The sequence below is a fragment of the Geotrypetes seraphini genome, chromosome 6, assembly GCF_902459505.1.
Source record: "Geotrypetes seraphini chromosome 6, aGeoSer1.1, whole genome shotgun sequence".
NCBI classification, from domain to species: domain Eukaryota; kingdom Metazoa; phylum Chordata; class Amphibia; order Gymnophiona; family Dermophiidae; genus Geotrypetes; species Geotrypetes seraphini.
The window spans coordinates 148,415,380-148,438,167 of record NC_047089.1 but is presented as its reverse complement, the minus strand read 5'-3'; the positions used below and the strand labels follow the sequence as shown (position 1 = coordinate 148,438,167).

At 46.2% G+C, this 22,788-nt stretch overlaps 1 protein-coding gene across 6 annotated transcripts in view; it reads right to left on the bottom strand.

Annotated features, from left to right (window-relative positions):
- The window catches only part of TMEM182 (transmembrane protein 182), a 60,185-nt gene that overhangs the window by 26,295 nt on the left and 11,102 nt on the right, over positions 1-22,788 (bottom strand). For all 6 annotated transcript variants that reach the window (XM_033949195.1, XM_033949197.1, XM_033949194.1 and 3 more), the window contains 2 exons: positions 20,859-20,960; positions 2,449-2,586 (listed from right to left, as the gene is read on the bottom strand). In XM_033949195.1, the coding sequence (XP_033805086.1) occupies positions 2,449-2,586; positions 20,859-20,960 (240 nt within the window). The remainder of the gene's footprint in view (positions 1-2,448; positions 2,587-20,858; positions 20,961-22,788) is intronic.

Sequence of the window (22,788 nt, the reverse complement as noted above, 5' to 3'; positions counted from 1 at the left end):
GACAAAAATTATAGGTTTGCACCAGAAGATGTATGAGAAGAGACTGGAAGACCTGAATATGTATAACCTAGAAGAAAGGAGGGACAGGCGAGATATGATTCAGACGTTCAAATACTTGAAAGGTATTAACGTAGAACAAAATCTTTTCCCGAAAAAGGAAAATGGTAAAACCAGAGGGCATAATTTGATGTTGAGGGGTGGTAGACTTAAGAGCAATGTAAGGAAATTCTTCTTTATGGAGAGGGTGGTGGATGCCTGGAATGTGCTTCCAAGAGAGGTGGTGGAGAGGAAAACGGTGACGGCGTTCAAAGAAGCGTGGGATGAACACAGAGAATTAGAAAATAATAGTAAATATTGATGAACTAAGGGCAGTACTGGACAGACTTGCACGGTATGTGTCTGTATATGGCCTTTTGGTTGAGGATGGTCTGGGCAGTGCTTCAATGCCTGGGAGGGTGTGGATGGGCTGGAGTGAGCTTTGATGGAGACTTCAGCATTTGGAACCCAAGTACAGTACCGGAAAGCAGAGGCGTATCAAGGGGGGACGGGGGAGAGGTCCGCCCCGGGTGCAGCCTTATGGGGGGTGCACAGCCAGACCGGTCCCTATCACGCTCCCTCCTTACTGCCGCCCTCCTTACTGTCGCTGGAGTTGAATCAGCTCCCTTTCTCCCTCCCTGCCCCTTACCTTCATGGCGCTTTAACCCCCCCCTTCCCTTCATGGCGCTTTCACCCCCCCCCCCAACAGGCCCGGTCCGACAAACCTCCCTGCCCTGTGGCTGGCGATGTCTAAACGACCTTCTTACGGCAGCCAGAGCATTGTAGTTGCATATGGCTGCCGTAAAGGTCATCTCTGATGCAACTTCCGTATTGCAGTACTGAGGCTTGGTATGGATGCTGTGGGGACGGTGACGGGGCGGTGAAGGGAATGGCGGTGACAGAGCGATGAAGGGGACAGTGCAGTGACGGGGACAGATTTTTTCCCCGTGTCATTCTCCAGTGCTCACGTCAAAAGCTTCCCTCTGACTCAGCTTCCTGTTTCCGCTTTTGACTGAGCACCGTGTTGCCGATCTGAAGTTCTGTTGATGCCGTGGGTAGAAGGAGGCCCGTTGCTGATCTTAAATGTCATCATGGGGGGAGAGGGGGGCTTTGCCGATCTTGTTGCCAAAATGAGGAAGAGAGAAAGATGGGCCTGTGGTGGATGGAGAGATTGAGAGAAGGGGGTAGATGATGGAAGTGGGGAGAAAGGGGAGAGAGAAGAGGGCAGATGATGGAAGTGGGGAGAAGGGGCAGATAATGGAAGTGGAGAGAAGGGGAGGGAGAAGGGGCATATGATGGAAGTGGGAAGAGAGAAGAGGGCAGATGATGGAAGTGGGGGAAAGAGAGAGAAAGGGCAGATGATGGAAGTGGGGGGAAAGAGAGAAGGGGCAGATGATGGAAGTGGAGAGAAGGGGGATAGAGAGATGAGGGCAGATGATGGAAGTGGGGAGAAGGGGAAGATAATGGAAGTGGGGAGAGAGAAGAGGGCAGATGAAAATGGGGAGAAGGGAGAGCAAATGTTGAATGGAAGTGGAGAAAGAGAACACATACTGGATGGAAGGAGGGATAAAGAAAAAGGACATATGCTGGATGGGGGAAGAAGACAGAGTTAGTGAAGGGGTGAAGGAAAGGGGTGGCATGCTGTGGGTAGACATAGTGAAAAGAGGGAAACTGAGGACTGCATAGTAAGAAAGAATTTAATTTAGACGTAGGCAGAAAATAAAGAAGGAAGACCAGGGAAGAGAGAAAGGAGAGAGAGAGATGTCAGAGAACGGGGAAGGAGACAGAGATATCAGGTTGGGCAGACTGGATGGACCATCCGGGTCTTTATCTTGCCGTCATCTACTATGTTACTTTTTTTTAAGAATCTTAAAATTGTATAATGAAAGTAAAATATTATAATTGTTCAGTTCTGCTTCTATATTTACTCTATAGTGCTACTCGAAGAAAAATAGTGAATTACTTTTCTATGTTGTACATGGATCTTTCAACCTTAATTTGGGGGCAGTTCAAAGTAGTAATACACAGTTCTCTAATGGCCAATCTCAACAGATAATTTCTTTCTTTTATTTTTATTTACAGTTTAAAACAGAAACAACCAATTTGAAATTGTATTGAGCTATATTGGATGGTTGGATTGTATCTGATTGAGATGTGGCTTTTATGGGTTTTATGTATATGGGTATTACTTGGGGTGGTTTATATGTTGAGCTTTATCTGTCTGAATAATGAAGTTCTTTTCCTATGACTGTTTATTGTTTTTAATTATAAACCATTGAAATTTGCTGTAAAGTAACATAGCAGTATATAAAGTAAATTAAACCTGTAAATGGATGAAATAAAGTGTTGGTTTTTTATTATTATTATAATTACTAACCTTATGAGAACTATAGGAAATGCAAGTTCACCTACCAGCAGTGATGAAAAAGATTCCTCCCACTTTATAAAGTGTCTGATGGACAAAAGGAGCTGCACAGATGATGAGAAAACCAGCAGCCAGAATGGTGACCACACCCAATAGCATGAAAATGCTCCAGAAACCTCGATAAACTAGACATTCACAGGAGAAAACACAGTCAGCTCTGAACTGGCAACAATTTCAAAAAGCAATTGAGGTTTTCTGTTTCAATTTTCTTATTAAATTAAGACATCTAAATATTATCAGCCATATGTATTCAGCTATAAATACAATTTTTAATTGAATTAAGGTTCTGCCACAATATTCAGAATATTCTATGCATTGTGGGTTTCTGTTCAAGTCAAGACTTCAGAAAATGTTTAGTGAATATATATTCAATGAGTCTGGTGAATAAAAATAGTATACATGCAGTCAGACTCTGGATGGAATGTGAAGAGAGGAATTGACACCTCTAAGTCAGGAATTCCCATTCTATTTTACAAGACTCTGCCAAACATAGAGCTAGAAACAACTTCACTTCAATAGCAATCCCACATAAACAATGTTATCAGAAATGCTTTATTACATAAACTTTAAATCAAGTAATGAAACTTCTGGTGCTCATAGAATGCCAGTTCACAGGGACCCCATACCACCAAAGGGACTAGAGGGAGCTAAGCCAATGGCCTTCTCCCCTTCCCCCCTCATATTCCACGTGGTACGTGACACATGGATGGTCCTCGGCCAGCCAGCCAGCGCAAATCTGGCATAAATCCTGGTCTGAGGTATCCATCTAGAGCGATTTTGAGCCAATCGAGATTTTTGAGGCAGTTAGAGGCTTTTATTCCAAAATCGGGAAATCCAAGCTGGCAGCCATGACAGTGATTTTAGCGTCAAAAATGGCCCATGGAAGCTAAATTTATTTATTTATTTAAAAAATTTATATACCACATACAACTATGCGATTTCCATATCACATACATAAAATCTTGTTTCCCTCCAATTATCACATATAACATAGACATGTCAAGACAACATCATTAATCATCACTGTTATAATAGGGATAGAGCATTAATCATCCCTGTTACAATAGGAATAGAGCACAAATTCAATCAATTCAGAAGTATACACAAGCTTTAAATCATACACTGATGTCAGAAAAATTCTAGAAGGCGATTATCAACTGAAATACTTCTTAGCATAAGAAGGCATTGGCAAATAATTGAGTTTTCAGCATTTTCTTAAAATTCATCCTCCCCATACAAAACCACAGTATATCAGGCAAGGCATTTCATAGTTGTACGCCAGCCACAGATATCATTGATGATCCAATCCTAGCATGCATAGTCGACATTCTACCCTCCAAACTTAATTTCATCCCATTAACATCTCTAAGCTCTCTTCTCGGTTTATAGAAGAGAGCTTTGGGGAAGCATGATACAATGTCTGATGTAAATAAGGGGTTACAAAATTTGGGGAATAGGATTTTAGAGCAGGGGCTGTCTCTTCTGTGTCTTGATGTACAGAACAGCGTATGTCTATAGAAATGATGCACAGAACATCGTAGTTCTATAACAGTCTCTCTCAAACTCTCTCGAGACAGGCCACACTAAAGGTAGTGGCCATGGCTCGAGGCACCCGGAAGTGTGTGGACGTTACCGTGATGACATCACACACATGCGTGACATTATGTCTGCGCATACGCAGAGGCCCTCCAGAAGGGCCCTGAGATGCCAGTAGGGGAAGAGGGCCAGAAGGAAGGAGAGGCGTTGGCGCCGACTGATTGCCTACAGCAGTATTTCTCAGCAAATTCAAGCTAAGTACCCTTAAGTCTAACAAATATCAACTGAGTACCCCAACCACAGACCTCCCAAGCTCTGCCCCAGATCTCACCCCCTTTACTAATTGTTATGCAATTTTTTCCATTCATTTTTCATTTCCATTCATTTTTCATATACATTTTTCCATTCATTTCACAATATACACAGCAGATATAAATTCTCAAAACTGACACATTTCAATCACTATATTGAAAATAAAATCATTTTCCCTACCTTTGTTGTCTGGTGACTTTATTTTTCTGTGCTTTTAACTATGTTTCCAGTGCCTTCTTATCCACTGACTGTTTTTCTCTCTGTCTTCACTTTCTGCCTTGCATCCATCTTTGGCATTAAATTAACAATTCAATTTTTCTGCTTTCTTCTCAAAATCTACTTTTCCATGTCTTCCCTTCCTTTCCTATCCCTCTCTCCTTCCCTCCCCATTTCCATGGTCTGATATCTGTCTCCTTCACCCTCAGTAGTCCAACATCTCTCTCCTTTCCTCCCAGTAGTCTGACATCTCTCTCCTTCCTTTCCCCACTTCCCAGTCTGGCATGTCTCTCCTCTCCTTCCCATAATCTGGCATCTCTCACTACTTCTACTACTACTACTACTACTACTATTTATATAGCGCTACCAGACTCCCCTCCTTCCCTTCCATTCCCTGGTCTGGTAACTCTCCCTTCCTTTAGTCATCTATCCTCCCCCTCCCCTAGTATAAAATTTCTCTCTCCCTTCCTCCTTACTGCCCCCTGCAATCCATTTTCCTTCCCTTCCTGGCCCCCCCCTCCCAGTCCAGCATTTCTCCCTCCTTTCCACCAGTCCAACAACCCCACTCACAACTAATATGATCTCTCTCTATGCACCATCTCCCCCTCCCCTCCAGTGTGCAGCATCTTTCATTTCCCTCCCCTTCTGCCAAATCCAGCATCACCTCTTCTCCCTTCCCTTTTCCTTCCCCTGTCCAGCAGTACCTCTCCCTCTCCCCATGCCCAGCAATACCTCTCTTCCCTTTCCACCTCCCCTGTCCAGCAGTAACTCTCCTCTCTGTAGCGGCAGCTCACTGTGCTTTTAACTTCCCCACACAGCTGCCGCTAGCATTAAGAACATAAGAACATTAGTTTAGACTTGGTTCCATCAGGCAGCCACAGGGCCTTTGCTAGGTCAGCCTGCCTCTGACGAAAGAGGACCAGCCTAATAAAGGCCCCGAGGCTGCCTGATGGAACCACTTCTAAACAAATGCTAGTGGCAGCTGTTTGGTGAAGTTTAACACACACTGAGCTGCCGCTACTGGTCCGGAGGTGGGGAGAGAAGATGAGGAAGGCAGGAGTCTCGGGAGATATGTGATGGCAGCAGGAAGTTGCTAGACATGCAGCGCTGGTGCCGTACTGCGTGTTGAGAACCTCTGGCCCTACAGGACATGCCTCTCGCAGTGAGAGGCATGTTCTGTAGGCAAGCCAGTTGGCCGGCACCTCTTTTCCTCCTCAGTGTGCCATGGCACACTTGGAATCTCAGGAAGCACACTGTGCTATAGAAATGATTAGTAGCAGTAATAGTAGGTAGAGAACTCTGTCCATCTAGTATAATGTCCTGACTGTTCTCTATTTAATCACCACTTGGGCCCGTTTATCCAATCCAATCCAATCCAATCCAATCTTTGGTTTTTTATACCGATTCATCCCTACTTGAGGGCTCAACTAGGTTAACAAAATATTAACAAAAATATACAGGAGTTGGGCAGCGATCTCAATTTCTATAGTCTCCAAGGTGAGGTGTCTGAGGCAAATGAGTCTTTTAAGAGGCTGCTCCGCTCTTGTCTAACTGACATGACAATGCCTATGTTACATTCATTCAAATGCAATCAGTACACTTTGTCTGTCTTTGCATAAACTTTCGCTGAGGGGTGTACTAGTTCTGTTCATTAGGTACATGCATGCCTGTTTCTTAAATTTTTAATTAGCTGGCTAAGTTCAGCTCTTTCTACGAATAGAAGTACAGTCGGTTCCATCTAAGTGCACGTCAGTTAAGCGCACACTTCGGTTATCTGCAGCCTACCACCATGGTCCTGTTTTTTTTACATTAAAGTCAATGGACGTAAACTCCGGATAATTGCAATTCTGATAAGCACACAATCTGCTTATGTGCACTAATGTTATAGGTCCCACCTCTGTTCGTTCACGTTTCATTCACTCTGGTTAAAAGCAATCATGGTCTCACATGGATGAGCCACATGTTTAGGATCAGCAGTCTAGGCCTGGCCAGGTGTTCAAACTTTTGTAACTGCACCATGGCGTCGCGTGGAGAAAAATCTTTGTCTTTGGCTGGACGTGTCCAACACGCTGGTCAAAAGTCATTGTATTTGGCTGAACATGTTGATGTCTTAAAGAGACTTGACTAATGGGAGAGTCAGGTCTCTATTGCAAAACATTACAGCGTTCATCCTAGCCAGATTTCTTGGATTCACAAAAAAGGCTAGCCATATTGAAAGACTGGCAAAACAACAGCAATCCTACCAGGAAACGGAAAAGAATTGGGAAGGCTGGAGATGTTGAACAGGTGTTGCTGCGATGGTTTGCTGAAGCTAGAAGTCATCAATTGCCAATCAGTGGGCCAATCTGTTGATGGAGAAAGCAGCACAGCTATCTGAAGAACTGGACATAGAAGACTTCAAAGCAACAAATAGATGGCTAGAGGTGGAAAGTTCATAACAGCATAAAATTTAAGAAGCAGCATGGCGAAAAATAAGATGAGTTTGGTGCAGAAAGATGGGTCATGGAAGTGTTGCCATCAGTCACTGGTGGATATGAACCATGCAACATTTTCAACGCCGATGAGACAGGCTTGTACTGGCATGCCATCCCTAATGGAACATTGGCTTTCAAACGCAGCTAAGCTGTTGGCTTCAAGGTGCCAAAGGAACGATTGACATTGCTGCTCAGTTGCAATATGGACGGTAGTGAAAATCTCGAGCCACTGGTGATTGGGAAGAATCAAAATCATTGGTGCTTTAAAAACATTAAACGCCTGCCTGTTGAATATGAAAGCAACAAAAACGCATGGATGAAGACGACACTATAGATTGAATGGTTGCAGAAGCTTGACAATCTGATGAGAAGGCGTAAGAGGCACATTGTAATGCTGTGTGATAACTGTGCCAAAAACCCAAAAAAATTGACCCTGAAATATCCACAGAGAAGAAAATCCAGAAGAAACCAAAAAACGCTGTGGAGTGACGATGTTCCTGAAATGGACTTTATTGAAAATTTAAAAGTTCCACAAATCAATATAACCAATCCACATAGAAATAAAACAATCCACATAAAAACCTTGAGAACCTAATCAACCGAGAGCATGGGACCCAACACTGTCCATGTTTCGACAAGATAGTCTTCTTCAGGGGTCCCCGATAGTCCTAAGGTAGTAGATACGTGAAGTAAACAGTCCAAAAGTACAAATGCATGGAACTCCACATTCTCTGCGGAGTTCCATGCATATGTACTTTTGAACTGTTTACTCCACGTATCTACTACCCTAGGACCATCAGGGACCCTTAAAGTGTGATAACTGTGCAGCACACAGCAATGACATAAGATTAACCATCATCAAACTCATGTTTCTGCCACCAAGCACGACATCTTTAATCCAACTGATGGACCATGGGATAATCGACAACTTTAAACGTCATTACAGGTCGCTGGTCTTAAGATATGTGATAGTAGTGATTGATGTAAGCACCGAATCCAGCCCACGAGCTGCTGAGCTGCTGAGCTCGCGAGAAAAATGATGGTGCTCAACTCTCTTCACATGGTACGGGATGCGTGGAGTTGAGTGTCATCATCAATAATTTCAAATTGCTATTGATGGGCAAGCTTCGTTCATGCATCTGATGAGACAAATGAAGCTGACACTTCATTCATTGCACTCCCAGTTGGACTCTCGCCATAAGAGTTTGAGCTGTATGTCGCCATTGACAACGATGTGCCCACATCATCTGACAGCACTATTTCCGATATCTGTACAGTCATAAAGGACACTGTAGACAACCAAGAGTCTGATGAGGACGGAGATACTGGTGCGGTCATCACGACTAATGAAACACCTGCAGAGATTGTTTCCTTCTCGGATGGGCTGAAGTCCCTATACACGCTGCGTTTTTATCTGGAAATAAATGAATGTCACGACTATGGAAAGTTTTACAGCATCAGTAGTTAGATACACAGCCTGAATCGTGCAATCTGCGTACAGAAAACAATTACTGATTATTTCAGTAGAATGTTGGTTTAGAAAAGGTTTCCAGTGTATTGCATTAGACGGAACAGTGCTGTTTCTAAAACTGAACCGTGTTAAATTGTGTGTTTTTTGCTGAATAAAAATTTTATTGCATTTGACTGCAGCGTACTGTGATTTTTCATGACTATAAAGTGGTACTCCGATTAAGCGCACACTCTGTTTATGCGCAAGTCGCAGTCCGATCCGGAGGGCTTGCACTTAAGTGGAGTCGACTGTAATTCAATCTGTTTAAATAACTATGTCAGATGCCAACAAGCCTCTTTGTGGCGCGGGTATTCAGCGCTACAGGTGCCGTTTTCAAAGTAAGTCGAACCAAGAGGTTACACAATGGGGCGCTGCTTTCTTTGTTCTTGGTTTGGGCTGTTTTTAAGCTATTGAGTGCTAACGTGTGGAATTTACATTTCAGACCGTCCCTCCCAATCTTTGAAGTAGCCTTCTGGCGAAACACTATTTGGCCAAAGTCGGAAGGGGTGGGAATTGAAACCTACACAGAGCCACAGATAAGTTTTTGCTGTTGCGTAGATACAATGTTTCAAATCATTAACTAAGAGTATCAAGTGATCTGAATATTTGAACAGCACTCTAAAAGCATTTCAACAAGCACTTTAGATTTTTTTTTTTTTTGGACTACAGCAATGTATGCAGCACTTTCAAAAGCACTTTAAATTCAGTAGCTGTAATACAGGTGGAAAGGAGGTTTTTGCCAGTGACATTATCTAACCCTCTTAATTTTGAAAGAGGGTCTCCCCAAAAGCAGTGGTCTCAAACTTGCGGCCCGGGGGCCACATGCGGCCCACCAGGTACTATTTTGAGGCCCTTGGTATGTTTATCATAATCACAAAAGTAAAATAAACAGTTTCTTGATCATATGTTTCTTTAATTATAAATTACAATATTATTATTAAGTCTTAGCTAAAAGGAAAGATAAACTGTAAAGAGAGTTTTACCTCATGCAAAATCGTCATTTCTTTAATAAGACATTAACTATTTTTTTTTGAGGCCCTCCAAATACCTACAAATCCAAAATGTGGCCCTGCAAAGAGTTTGAGTTTGAGACCACTGCCCCAAAAGGGTCTGAGGCTTTTCCTCCTTGAACGACCGTGTTGCCTGTTTGGTTCTACTATATATAATTTTTCCAGTTTAATTTTTTTAGTGATTTAAGTCCTAGCTAGTAAACGGTTTTGTCTTTGATTATAGACCCTGCCCTAGCCCCCAAAACCTTTAAAATTCACTTTTGTAGACCCCGCCCCCCCCTACACACACAATTTTTCTCATAAGCTGTCACAGCCATACTCACTGTGCCATGCTGATGCTGGGAGCTGCAAAAGGTTAAAACAACAGCCAGAGGACTTCTGCCTCAGACAAGCCTAGAAACTCAAGATAGCTTGCCTCCTTAGACTGCCCCTCAGTCCAGCCGGCTAGACCGAGACTCAACCCCCACTGGAACACACGCACAAAGTTGAGGGGAGTAAACACAGTCAGTGCCCAATCCTGGTGAAAAACTGCCACGGGGCCACTTGGCCTTCGCTCAAGCTCTCTGCAGACAAAACCAGGAGCAAGCCTTGCTCCTAAAGGAGTGGTCCCTGAGCTCCAGGACTGTTAATGCAGGCTAGTCAAGCAGGCCTCCTCTTGGCTACAGACTACTGCCCTCAGAGTCTGATGTTCTCTGCAGCCAGAGATATTGCAAAACTGGAAGCCTTTGCAGGACCAAAAAGCCTCACAACCGGATAAAAAAAACCCAAGATTAAATGAAAAATAAACACGAGCAGAACAGACAGGCTCCTACTATCTCATGTGTAAAGAATAAAACTGAGAAGTTATAGAACAGCCCAGAGTGAAGGGAGGTGGAGCAGAAAAATGTAAATGAGGCTCTCTACACAGGATCTAATGATCAGAAGTTCACAACCCATCTCATCCAGAATGATTTGCCTATTGCACTAGAAAGCACAGTTACTTACCATAACAGGTGTTATCCAGGGACAGCAGGCAGATATTCTCACATGTGGATGTAGGTGACGTCATCTACGGAGCCCCAGCGCGGACAGCTTTTCAAGCAAACTTGATTGAAGTTTCAAGTTTGCTATGCTGCACGACTCATGTGCATGCCTTCTTGCCCACTAGAGGGCGCATCCCCACCTCGTGGTCCTCAGTTCCATAGCCAGCAAAGAAGCCATCCCCGGGGAGGAGGGCGGGTTGTGAGAATATCTGCCTGCTGTCCCTGGATAACACCTGTTACGGTAAGTAACTGTGCTTTATCCCAGGACAAGCAGGCAGCATATTCTCACATGTGGGTGACCTCCAAGCCAACCAAAAAAGGGCAGGTGAGAGGATGGCAATTTAGGAAAATAGATTATGCAAAACCGACTGGCCAAACCGGCCGTCGCTTCTGGACAACGTATCCAGACAGTAGTGGGAGGTGAAAGTATGAACCGAAGACCAAGTGGCAGCCTTGCAGATGTCCTCCACCGGAGTAGACCGGAGGAAAGCGACAGAAGCTGCCATCGCTCGGACTTTATGTCCCGTGACCCGACCATGCAGCGTGAGACCAGCATGAGCATAGCAAAAAGAAATACAAGCAGCCAACCAGTTGGACAAGGTGCGCTTGGAAACAGGACGTCCCAACCGATTAGGATCGAAGGACAAAAATAATTGAGGAACCTTCCGATGAGACTGAGTACGTTGCAGATAAAAAGCCAACGCCCTCTTACAGTCAAGCGTGTGAAGCGCCACTTCACCAGGATGCGAGTGGGGCTTCGGGAAGAACACCGGAAGAACAATGGACTGATTGAGGTGGAAATCAGACACAACCTTAGGCAAAAATTTAGGATGGGTGCGAAGAACCACCTTGTCATGATGAAACACAGTAAAAGGCGGATCCGCAACCAAAGCCTGCAGCTCACTAATTCGACGAGCGGACGTGAGCGCAAGTAAAAAGATCACCTTCCAAGTGAGAAACTTAAGATGAGATTTGTCAATAGGCTCAAAAGGAGGCTTCATCAGTTGAGCCAAAACCACATTGAGATCCCAAACTACAGGAGGAGGTTTCAGGGGCGGATGAACATTCACAAGACCCCGCATGAAACGAATCACCAGAGGATGAAGAGAGAGAGAGCGACTCTCAAGATTCCGATGGAAAGCAGCAATAGCACTAAGATGCACCCGAATGGAAGTCGTCTTCAGCCCAGACTTGGACAAATGCAACAAATATTCCAGAACCGAAGACACCGGAACCGAACTCGGATCCAGATGGTGCGAGGAACACCAGGATGAAAATCTGGTCCACTTCTGGGAATAACAAAGCCGAGTCGAGACCTTGCGCGAGGCTTCCAAAACCTCCCTGACAGACTGAGAAACAGAAACCGAAGTCAAGGGGAAAGGAACCAAGCCGTCAGATGTAAGGACTGAAGATTGGGATGCAACAGCGAACCCCGACTCTGAGACAGCAGAGAGGGAAAAACAGGCAGAAGCAGAGGCTCCCTGACACTGAGTTGAAGGAGCAGGGAGAACCAGTGTTGACGAGACCAACGAGGTGCAATGAGAATCATAGTGGCTCTGGACGATTTGAGATGAACCAACGTCCTCAAGATCAGAAGGAAAGGAGGAAACGCATAAAGGAACCTCCCTCCCCAGTCGAGAAGAAAGGCATCGGCTTCGAGACGGTCCGGGGAGTACATCCGAGAACAATAGAGGGGCAGTTTGTGAGTCTCCGGGGAGGCAAACAGATCCACCTGAGGAGTCCCCCAGTGGTCGAAGACCTCGTGCAGAACTCGGGAGTTCAGCAACCACTCGTGCGGCTGGAGAAGACGACTGAGTTTGTCGGCCAGACAATTCTTCTCTCCCTGAATGTAAACCGCCCGAAGGAAGATGTTCTGGGAGACCACCCATTCCCAAAGGCACAGGGCTTCCCGGCACAGGGACCAAGAGCCCGTCCCCCCTTGCTTGTTCACATAGTACATTGCCACTTGGTTGTCCGTCCGCCGAGGACTACCTGATCGTGCAGCAGGTGGCAGAACGCTCGAGCTGCCAGAAAAATGGCCCGAAGTTCCAACACATTGATGTGACAAAGACGGTCCTCCGCTGACCATAGACCTTGAGTCCGCAGACCGTCGAGATGAGCCCCCCATGCGTACTCTGAAGAGTCCGTGGTCAGGACCTTGCGATGCGGAGGGACGAGAAAGAGCAAACCCCCGGAAAGATTGGAAGAGTTGGTCCACCAACGGAGCGAGCGTCTCAAGGAAGGAGTCACTGCTACAGGAAAGGAGAGGGGGTCGTGATCCTGACGCCACTGGGAGGCCAAGGTCCACTGAGGAAGCCTCAGGTGCAAGCGGGCGAACGGCGTGATATGCACCGTCGACGCCATATGGCCGAGTAGAACCATAAGACGCTGTGCCGAGTCAGTGTTCCCGCTAAGCTGCGCTGGCGTGCGCTGGCGCACAAAATATTAGGTCGCAGCGCACAAGTTTCTCGTCACAGCGCAGGACCGGCAAGATTGAATCATTTGAACTTCTGCAAGATCAGCATCGGAAGCGTGCGCTGGGCCGGAGAGATCTTGGGGAGCCTCCGACAGTGGCTTTCTCCCCTCTCTGCAGCTCTCCTTTACTTCCCAGCGCAGCGATTCACGAAGGCAGCCTCGGGGCTTTTGCTGAGTCGCGGCTGCCTCTGATGATGCAACTTCCTCTTTCCTCAGAGGCGGCGCGACACAACAAAGGACCCGAGGCTGCCTTCGTGAATCGCTGCGCTGGGAAGTAAGAAGAGCTGCTGGGAGGGGAGAAAACCACTATCAGTCTGGGAAGCTGCTGGGCAGGGGAAAAAAGGGACAGCTGCTACTGGAAAGGGAGAAGGAGAGATGCTTCTGGGAGGGGAGGAGGGAAAGGAATCTGGGAAGCTGCTGGGCAAGGAAAAAAAGGGACAGCTGCTACTGGATAAGGAGAAGAAAGAGAGATGCTTCTGGGAGGGGAGGAAGGGAAGAGAGTTACTGCTGGACAGGAGGCTGGGAGAAAGAAAGAAAGGGGGCAGGCAGGGAAACAGAAGGAAAGAAGAGAAACAGAAAAAAAGAAAGAAAGGTCAGGGAGAGAGGAAGAAAAAGTTGGGGGAGGGAATGAGGTGTGGAGGAGAGAAAGCATACAGGCTGATAGAAGGGAAGAAAGATTGGATGCACAGTCAGAAGAAGAAAGTGCAACCAGAAATCACCAGACAAGGTAGGAAAAATGATTTTATTTTAAATTTAGCAAAGTGGAGGCAGTATTACCACAGTTTTCAAAGGAATTTGCCCAAATAACTTAATAGTTAACTGGGTAAATTCCCAGAGATGAAAACTTCCCTTCACTTACTATGCACAGTTCTGAATTTATATCTGCTGTCTATATTTTACAATATGGTCCCCTTTTACTAAACCGCAATAGTGGTTTTTAGCGCAGGGAGCCTATGAGCGTCAAGAGCAGTGCTGGGCATTCAGCGCAGCTCCCTGCGCTAAAAACTGCTATTGTGGTTTAATAAAAAGGATGGAGGGTATATTTGTCTATTTTTGTATGCTATAAAAACCAAATACAGAGAGAGACTGAGAGCTGTTGACGAAGAGCTACGTGTGTGTCTTTCTTCCATTCCAGCCAGAATATCAGCTTTGTGTTCAGCCAAACAGGCCCAGGTTTCGCACTGAATAAAGTATTTTATAATTTTTATAATTTTTATTTCATAATAAAGTAATTATAAAATACTTTCTTTGTGTTTATTTGATTCCTATTCAAGAGAATTACTTTATATATAGTCAATATAGGCAGAGAGTTAAATTTTTTAACATTTTCTAATGGTGGTGTGCCTCGTGATTTTTTTCATGAAACAAGTGTGCCTTTGCCCAAAAAAGGTTGAAAAACACTGGTCTAGAAATTGAAAGCATCAAACGTATTGTCTTCTGGACTGTTTTTAATTTACAGTTTACACATATGGATGTAACAGACATAACTACATTTGTTGTAAAACATTTATTAAGATATCATTTCATCCCTACAATTTCTGTGTTCTTAAAAATATTATTTAACGTTATTTAATTTAGCGTGTAGGCCTAAAATTCCTTTGAATACCTCGTCCTCATGTATCAGCAACTTTGACAACATATTTATTTGGCTCATAACTTGCTGGCGCCCGATATTTTTAGCTCACAGTGAAAAAAGTTTGCTCACAACACCCGCCCGCTTAGAGGGAACACTGACACCGAAGTCTGAAGTGAAATCTGGGAACTCAGGCGAAGTAGGGCCTCCAACCGCGGAGGCGGGAGGAACACCCGTAGGCGAACCGTGTCCAGCACGGCCCCAATAAACTGAAGGGATTGAGCCGGGCACAACTGAGACTTGGGAAAGTTCACTTCGAACCCCAGACGTTGAAGGAAGATGATAGTCTGTCGAGTCACTGAGATAACCCCCTCCCTGGAAGGGGCCTTGATCAGCCAATCGTCCAGGTAGGGAAAGACTTGGAGACCCTGAGATCGCAGGGCCGCCGCGACAACCACCATACACTTCGTGAAGACTCGAGGGGACGAAGCCAGCCCAAAGGGGAGGACCCGATATTGAAGGTGCAACTCTCCCACCTGGAACCGAAGAAACTTGCGGAAGGCGGGATGCACCGGAACATGAGTATAAGCCTCCTTCAGGTCTAGGGAGCACATCCAGTCCCCTGCTTCCAACAGAGGGTACAGGACCGGAAGCGACAACATACGGAACTTCTCTCGGACCAGGAACTTGTTGAGCTTCCAGAGGTCCAAAATGGGACGCAAGTCCCTGGTCTTCTTCGGGACCAAAAAATAACGGGAGTAAACTTCCCGCCCCCGTTGTGAGGGGGGCACCGGCTCCACCGCCCGAAGTCTCAACAAGGCCCTGGCTTCCAAGAGGAGAAGAGGAAGCTGGGTTCGATTGGAAGGAGCTGCGGCTGGTGGGCTTTCCGGCGTCGTCGTCAAGAAGTTGAGAGAGTAACCCTCGGAGATGACACGGAGTACCCAAGCGTCTGAAGTTATCCGAGCCCAGGTTGAATGAAAGACCCGTAATCATCCCCCGATGGGAAGCGGGTTCTGCGCCAGTGCGGAGGGGGCCTGCCCCCATCCGCGCACAATGTCAAAAAGACGGCGCGGGCTTAGACGCCCCCTGCGCCTGAGGCTTCTGGTTGGACGCTCTGCTCTGCTGAGTGGGACGCCGAGGCGGAGGCCTGGAAAACGCCGGCGTCGACTTCTGAGGGTAGCGGCGAGGTGGCGGTCTGAACGGCTTCGGAGTCGCCACCCGGGGTTTGGGGCGGACCAAAAAGGCGATGGATCGCTCATGTTCCGACAGACGTTTGGTCGCCGCCTCAAGAGATTCATCAAACAATTCAGAGCCGACACATGGCAAATTGGCCAGGCGCTCCTGCAAATTCGGGTCCATATCAACCGTGCGGAGCCATGCGAGACGGCGCATGGCCACCGCAAATGCAGCGACCCGGGAGGACAACTCAAAGGCGTCGTAAATAGCATGGAAAAGGTACAGACGCAGTTGAGACAAGGAGTCCATAAACTTGCTAAAGTCCCTCTTATGGGAATCCGGCATGACCCCGTGATAACGGGCCATCGCCTTCACCATGTGCCGCAAATAGGATGAGAAGGTGAAGGCATAATTAAGGACCCTGTTTGCCATCATTGAATTGTGGTAGAGGCGACGACCAAACTTGTCCAGGGTCCACCCCTCCCGCCCAGGCGGGACCGCAGCAGAGACCCGAGAAGGCTATGACTTTTTCAACGCCGACTCCACCAGCAAAGATTGGTGGGACAACTGCGCCTTCTCGAACCCCTTACAGGGGATGGTACGGTATTTCGACTCCATTTTTGAAGGAACCACCGTGACCGTCAGAGGGGAATCCAAGTTCCGCAGAAACGTCTGGTGAAGCACCTTGTTCAAAGGCAGACGCGGAGACTCCCGAGGAGGAGATGGCAGATCTTGCGCCTCCAAAAACTCCTTCGTATATTGAGATCCCGACAAAAGATCAAGATCCAATGCCCTCCCCGTGTCCAAAACAAATTTTGAAAAGGACGAGGGCCTTGAAGGCGGGGAAGGAGACCGAGAGGCCCGCTCCGCCAAAAAGGAAGGGGAAGCCTCAGGGAATACCGGGGTTGACCAGTGCCAGACTCCGAGCCCCAGGAAGCCACACCCAAGGACTTCGGTGGGGTCGGAGACCTCCGATGCCCCGAGGACCCCCTCAGGGAAGTCCCCGGGGTACGAGGCACCGAGGCAAGCTCCCTCCCCCTTGGCGAGGGGTCTCTCGATAAGCCACCCTCAGAAGAACGGAAAAGCCTCGGATTATCGAGGCGGAGCTCCGAGACGCGCAGGGTCTCCGTCCGGGTCGGCGAGGAGCGACCGCGTCGCCGAGGAGAGCCCCGAAGGCGTTTGGGCTTTCTCGCCCGACGCTTCGCCCGAGGCCGACCCGAGGGCGATGAGCCCCGGGAGGACCTCGACGAGGAATAGGTGGAGGAAATCCGACGAACCCTACGCACCTTGTCCCGAGGCCACACACTCCGCTCAGGCTGGTCTACTACCGAGGTCGAGGGCATGGACGGGTTCGAGGCCGGGACTACCCCGGGGGTCGAGGTCGGGGCCGAGACCGAGGCAGTCGAGGTGGAAGCCGGCTGCAGATGCGCGAGGGCGCCGGACAGCTCCGAGGCAATAAGCGCTCGGAGCAAGTCCTGAAACACAGGCACGGCAAACATGGATGACAAGTCCGGGGCCGACGGGTGCTCCCTCGAGGGCGACCTCGGTCTCGAGTATTCCCGCGGGGCACCCGCCTTCAACGCTCGGGGTGGGGCCGAGGACGACCCACCCGCCCCCGTCGAGGAGCCCAAGGATGGCTTCTTCTTTGACTCTGGAACAGAAGATGGAAGTGAGGACTTACCCACCGTCGACTTCGGGGTCGAGGACGCCGGCTTCGACGAGGAAGGCTGACGCGGCGAGGTCGAGGGAGTCGAGGCCGAGGTCAAGGCCGGGGCCGAGGCCGACGTCGAGGCCTTCCCCGCCGCGGGGTCCACAGCAAAGAGCTCCGCCATTCGAGCGCGACGGCGGCGGAGAGCTCTCGGCTGAAAAGTAGAGCACCGAGTGCAGGAGTCAGTCGGGTGCTCGGCACCCAGGCAAAGCAAGCACCACCGGTGGGGATCGGTAATGGAAAGCAACCGATCACACCGGGTGCATTTTTTAAAGCCCGTCAAGGGGCGGGACATGAATCAAAAAACCGGCCCGGAACGAACAAGGTCCCGCGGCCGCGGCTGCCGGGAGCCCCCGGAGCCGAACGAAAAATATATCTTTTATTTTTTTTTTACTAATATGCACACGCGAACGAAAAAAATAAGAGAGGAAGCACAGCGACCGAGAAAAAACAATCAGTCGCGGTGGCAGAAGGCCAAATTGCACAGAGCACAAAACGAACAGGGCTTCTGGCTCCGCGGAAAAAACAGAACTGAGGACCACGAGGTGGGGATGCGCCCTCTAGTGGGCAAGAAGGCATGCACATGCGTGGTGCAGCATAGCAAACTTGAAACTTCAATCAAGTTTGCTTGAAAAGCTGTCCGCGCTGGGGCTCCGTAGATGACGTCACCTACATCCACATGTGAGAATATGCTGCCTGCTTGTCCTGGGATAATGTTCAATTAGGAACAAAACAGAAATATCATCAGTGTTACAGTACAGTGTACATCAGTGTACAGTACAGTACAGTACAGTTCCATATTCGCGGGGGTTGGGGCCCGCAAATATGGAAAATCGTGAATAATTTTTAGGGCCGACTCTAACCCTCCTGCCTCCCAGACCTCTCCACATCTTATCTGGTGGTCTAGCGGTGAAGCAGGGCAGAAGTGATCTTCCTACGCTTCTGCCCCGTTAAGAGCCATCAACAAAAATGTCTGCCATAAGTTCCCGTGATATCATGGACTGCAGTGGGAACTCATGGCAGCCATTTTTGTTGATGGCTCTGCACAAGGCAGGAGTGTAGTAAGATCGCTCCTGCCCTGCTTCACCGCTAGACCACCAGGTAAGGTGTGGAAAGGTCCAGGAGGCAGGAGGGAGGTAGGGTTGGGTCAGTTGGCCATTTAAAAAGAGGAAAGGAACTAAGAGTTTTCATGGCTCTGTGCCTTTACAACTTACAATTGCTGGTCACAGCATGGGACAGGAGTGTAGGAAGATAGCTGCTCCTGCCCCACTTCACCACTATGCCACCAAGTACAGCATGGAGAGGTCCGGGAGGCGGAATGGGTCAGGGTTTAGAAACTCACAAATAACCGAAGTTGTGAGTTCTAAACCCACGAATTTGGAGGGAGAAGTATAGTAGGAAATCCCAAAAGACATAATACTTTGTCCAAGCCACTTAAACATACACTGAACAAGATAAGTGAAAGGTGACAGTCCTGTGGTACACCCTGAGACATACGAGGGCTGTTCAAAAAGTATCAGACCTTAATTTTTCTTTCGTAAAAAATTAAAGCTAGGGAGGCGTGGTTTGGTGCACATATGTAGGCACATGCTTGATTTTTTTCCCCGCCTACAGAAGCTGTCAGTCACCGGCAGACTGCCGTTTGTCCCGTTGTCCCTGAGCACAGTTTCGGGACGCTGTCCCTGAAAACGGGACATTTCGGCATCCCGAATCTGTGTGTGGGGACAATGGGACAGGAGGTCTGAAAACGGGTCGGTCCTGTTCAAAATGGGACGAATGGTCACCTTAGTCATACTGAAACAGACTGAAGGAAAACATCATGATTGACCAAATCAAATGCTGCTGACAAGTCCAGCTGCATGACTAGAGTTTGTCTACTTTTATACAAATTATTTCTTCAGTCTGTTTGGAAAGTCAGCAGTACCATTTCAACACTGTTGAAACTCAGACTACCTTGGATCTAATATTCAGTGGTATAAGAGGTAATATTTAGTGTCAACATCCCCATAGCTACTGTAAGTGGCAAAAGAGAGGACCACATAAAAGGCTGTCCTATATGCCTGCACTAGCAATGAATATGACTTGTGTCTCCATAAGTGCCAGCTACACCTCAGTTCCACTGCAGGACTACCCTAGCTCTGCCCAGATATGGGTTATGCATTCTGAGCTGATATTCAATGACACTGCTTAGTTAAGTGCCACTGAATATCGACAGCTAGCCCACTCCTCCCTATTTAAGCCATGCTCAATACTGACCCCTCAGTTGTTGCATCTTAGTCAATGTTCAAAGGTCATTAATTAGCAGGACAAGTCTTCACTCAGGAAGTCTTGTAATATCATAAAATGCTAATTCCATTAAAATATTATTTACTGCGGGGCCCATTGCATAAAATGAATCCTGTTGTAAATAATGTGTGTCAATAGTTTTATTTCATATTAAGAATTAGTAAAATAATCAGTTAATCGGCTGAATCCCTCTGAAAATGGCTCCCAAAGCCGCCATGATGGTTTCACTTTCTGAATGTTCCAAACACCTTTTCTTAAAAACTAGGAAATCAGAAGAGAAAATAGTTCAATGTTTCAGAATGCTCTGACAGGACTAGCTTATATAGGGTTACCAGACATCCGGATTTATACGGACATGTCCTCTTTTTAAAGGACATGTCAGGGCATCTGGACAGCTTTTCAAAACCCGGCACTTTGTCCAGATTTTGAAAAGCTTCCTCTTCAGATTGCGTCAGGAGGGGGCATCTTCCTTGCACGGATGCCCTCCTGACCGACCAGAACAGGCTGAGGGGGTGGGACTGGAAGGGTGGAGTGGAATTGGGTGGGTCTAGGGGTCCGAATTTTACGCAAGTAAAATCTGATAACCCTAAGCTTATATTCTGTCCTTTTATAATTGTCTTGCTGTTGTAGTACGTGTGTTAATCTCGGCAGAAAATTAATCCATTTAAACAACACAAATGACTGTTGTCAGGCTCTGTTTCCTGTTCTGTACACATTGAATGGTAACAGCTAGTATGAAAGATTTATCCTTTCTGACTCCTATTATGTGTAACAAAGAAATTACATATATTTTCATTACTTTCCTAAGGAACAAAAAGGGCAGAATGCTGGATAAACCTTTACCCAGAAACAAGCAAGAAAAACATCTAGATTGTTGCACCTGAATCTTAGGTCCTCTTTTACTAAGGTGCGTTAACTGATCAGCACGCGTTAAACGCTGACGCATGCATGTTAGTCTATGGACGTTCTAGCGTTTAGCGTGTGCTAATTTGATTAGCGCACGCTAATCGGTTAGCTTATCTTAGTAAAAGAGGTGGTTAGTTTTTTACAACTTTTAAAGTTGTACAGATACTTTCAACCAAGGAAATATAACACTTACTGACTGCTGATTCATAGGTTGAAGAGGAATTGTGTCTGTCTCTGTCTATAGGAAAGGGTGAGAGATAGGCATGTGTGCAGTTCTTAGAAGGTGACTGGTTTGCTGCAGAAAAAAAAAAAAAATCACGTGCTTAATACTGATAAGACATTGCATACATACTCATTTCAAAAATACTGTAGTAACATAGTACATGACAGCAAATAAACACCAGCATGGCCTACCTAGTCTGTCCAGAAAAGTGGATATGGTTACCCTCCTTTTGGCTTTTAGTATTGTAACTACTGCTCTATGCTGACTACTCCGCTTTTTGCCATTTTTAAAAAAAGAACCTAAGAACAGCTATCCTGGGTCAGACCAATGGTCATTCTAGCCCAGTTTCTTGCTTCTAACAGTGGCCAATCCAGGTCACAGTACCTAGCAGAAATCCAAATAGTAGCAACATTCCATACTACTGATCCAGGACAAGCAGTAGCTTCCCCAAAGTCTGTCTTAATTGCAGACTATGGACTTTTCCTTCAGGAACTTGTCCAAACCTTTCTTAAATCCAGCTACATTAACTGCTGTAACCACATCCTCCAGCAACGAGTTCCAGAGTTTAATTAATCTTTGACTAAAAAAATATTTCCTCCTATTTGTTTTAAAGAATTTTTCAATGAGCATCCCCTGGTTTTTGCACTTTTTGAAAGAGTGAAAAATTGATTCAAATTTACCCATTCTACACCACTCAGGATTTTGAAGACCTCAATCATATCCCATCTCAGCCATCTCTTTTCCAAGCCTAACAGCCCCAGCCTCTAGACTTTCTGCATACAAGAGGAGTTCCCTTCCCTTTATCATTTTGGTTGCTTTTCTATGAACCTTTTCTAATTCCATTATATCTTTTTTGAGATATGGCAACTAGAACTGTGCACAGTACTCAAGGAAGGACACACCAAAGAACGATAGAGGCATTTTAATATTCTCGGTCTTATTTATCATTACCATATTAGCAAATCTGTTTGCTTTTTTTGCCATAACCGCTCACTGGGCAGAATATTTCAGCATAGTTTCTGCAATGACACCCAGTTCTTTTTCTTGTGCGCCGACTCCTAAGGTGAACCCCAGCATAAGGTAACTATGATTTGGATCATTCTTCCTGATGTGTATCACTTTGCATTTGTCCACATTAAATTTCATCTATCATTTGAAAGCCCAGTCTTCCAATTTCCTGCAATTTTTCACAGTCCTCATGTGTTTTGGCAACTTTGAGTTTTCTGTCATCTGTAAATTTAATCACCTCACTTGTTGTTCCAATATCCAGATCATTTATAAATATTGTTAAACAACATCTGTCACAGTATAGACGCCTGTGGCATTCTACTATTTACCCTCCTTCATTGAAAAAAATTGACCATTTAACCTTATACTCCTCTGTTTTCTGTCCAATAACCAATTCATAATCTCTAACAAAACATTGCCTCCTATCCCTGGATTCCTTAATTTTTTCAGGAGTCTTTCATGAGGAACTTTGTCAAAAGTTTTCTAAAGTCTATATACTGTACACTACATCAACTGGCTCACCTTCAAAGAAATCAAGAAAATTGGTGAGGCAAGACTTCCTTTGGCTTAACCCTTGCTGATTCTGTCCCATTAAACCTTGATTGTCTATGTGTTCCATAATTATTTTTTTAAATAATACTTTCCACTATTTTGCCCGGCACTGAAGTCAGTCTGTAATTTCCCAGATCACCCCTGGAACCCTTTTTACAAATCAATATAACATTGGCCATTCTTCAATTTTCAGCTACTACAGATGATTTAAGCAATGGGTTACAGATCACTAACAGCAGATGAGCAACTTCATGCTTGAATTCCTTCAGTACCCTGGGATGTATACCATCCAATCCAGGTGATTTATCATTCTTTAACTTCTCAATTTAGCTCAGTACAT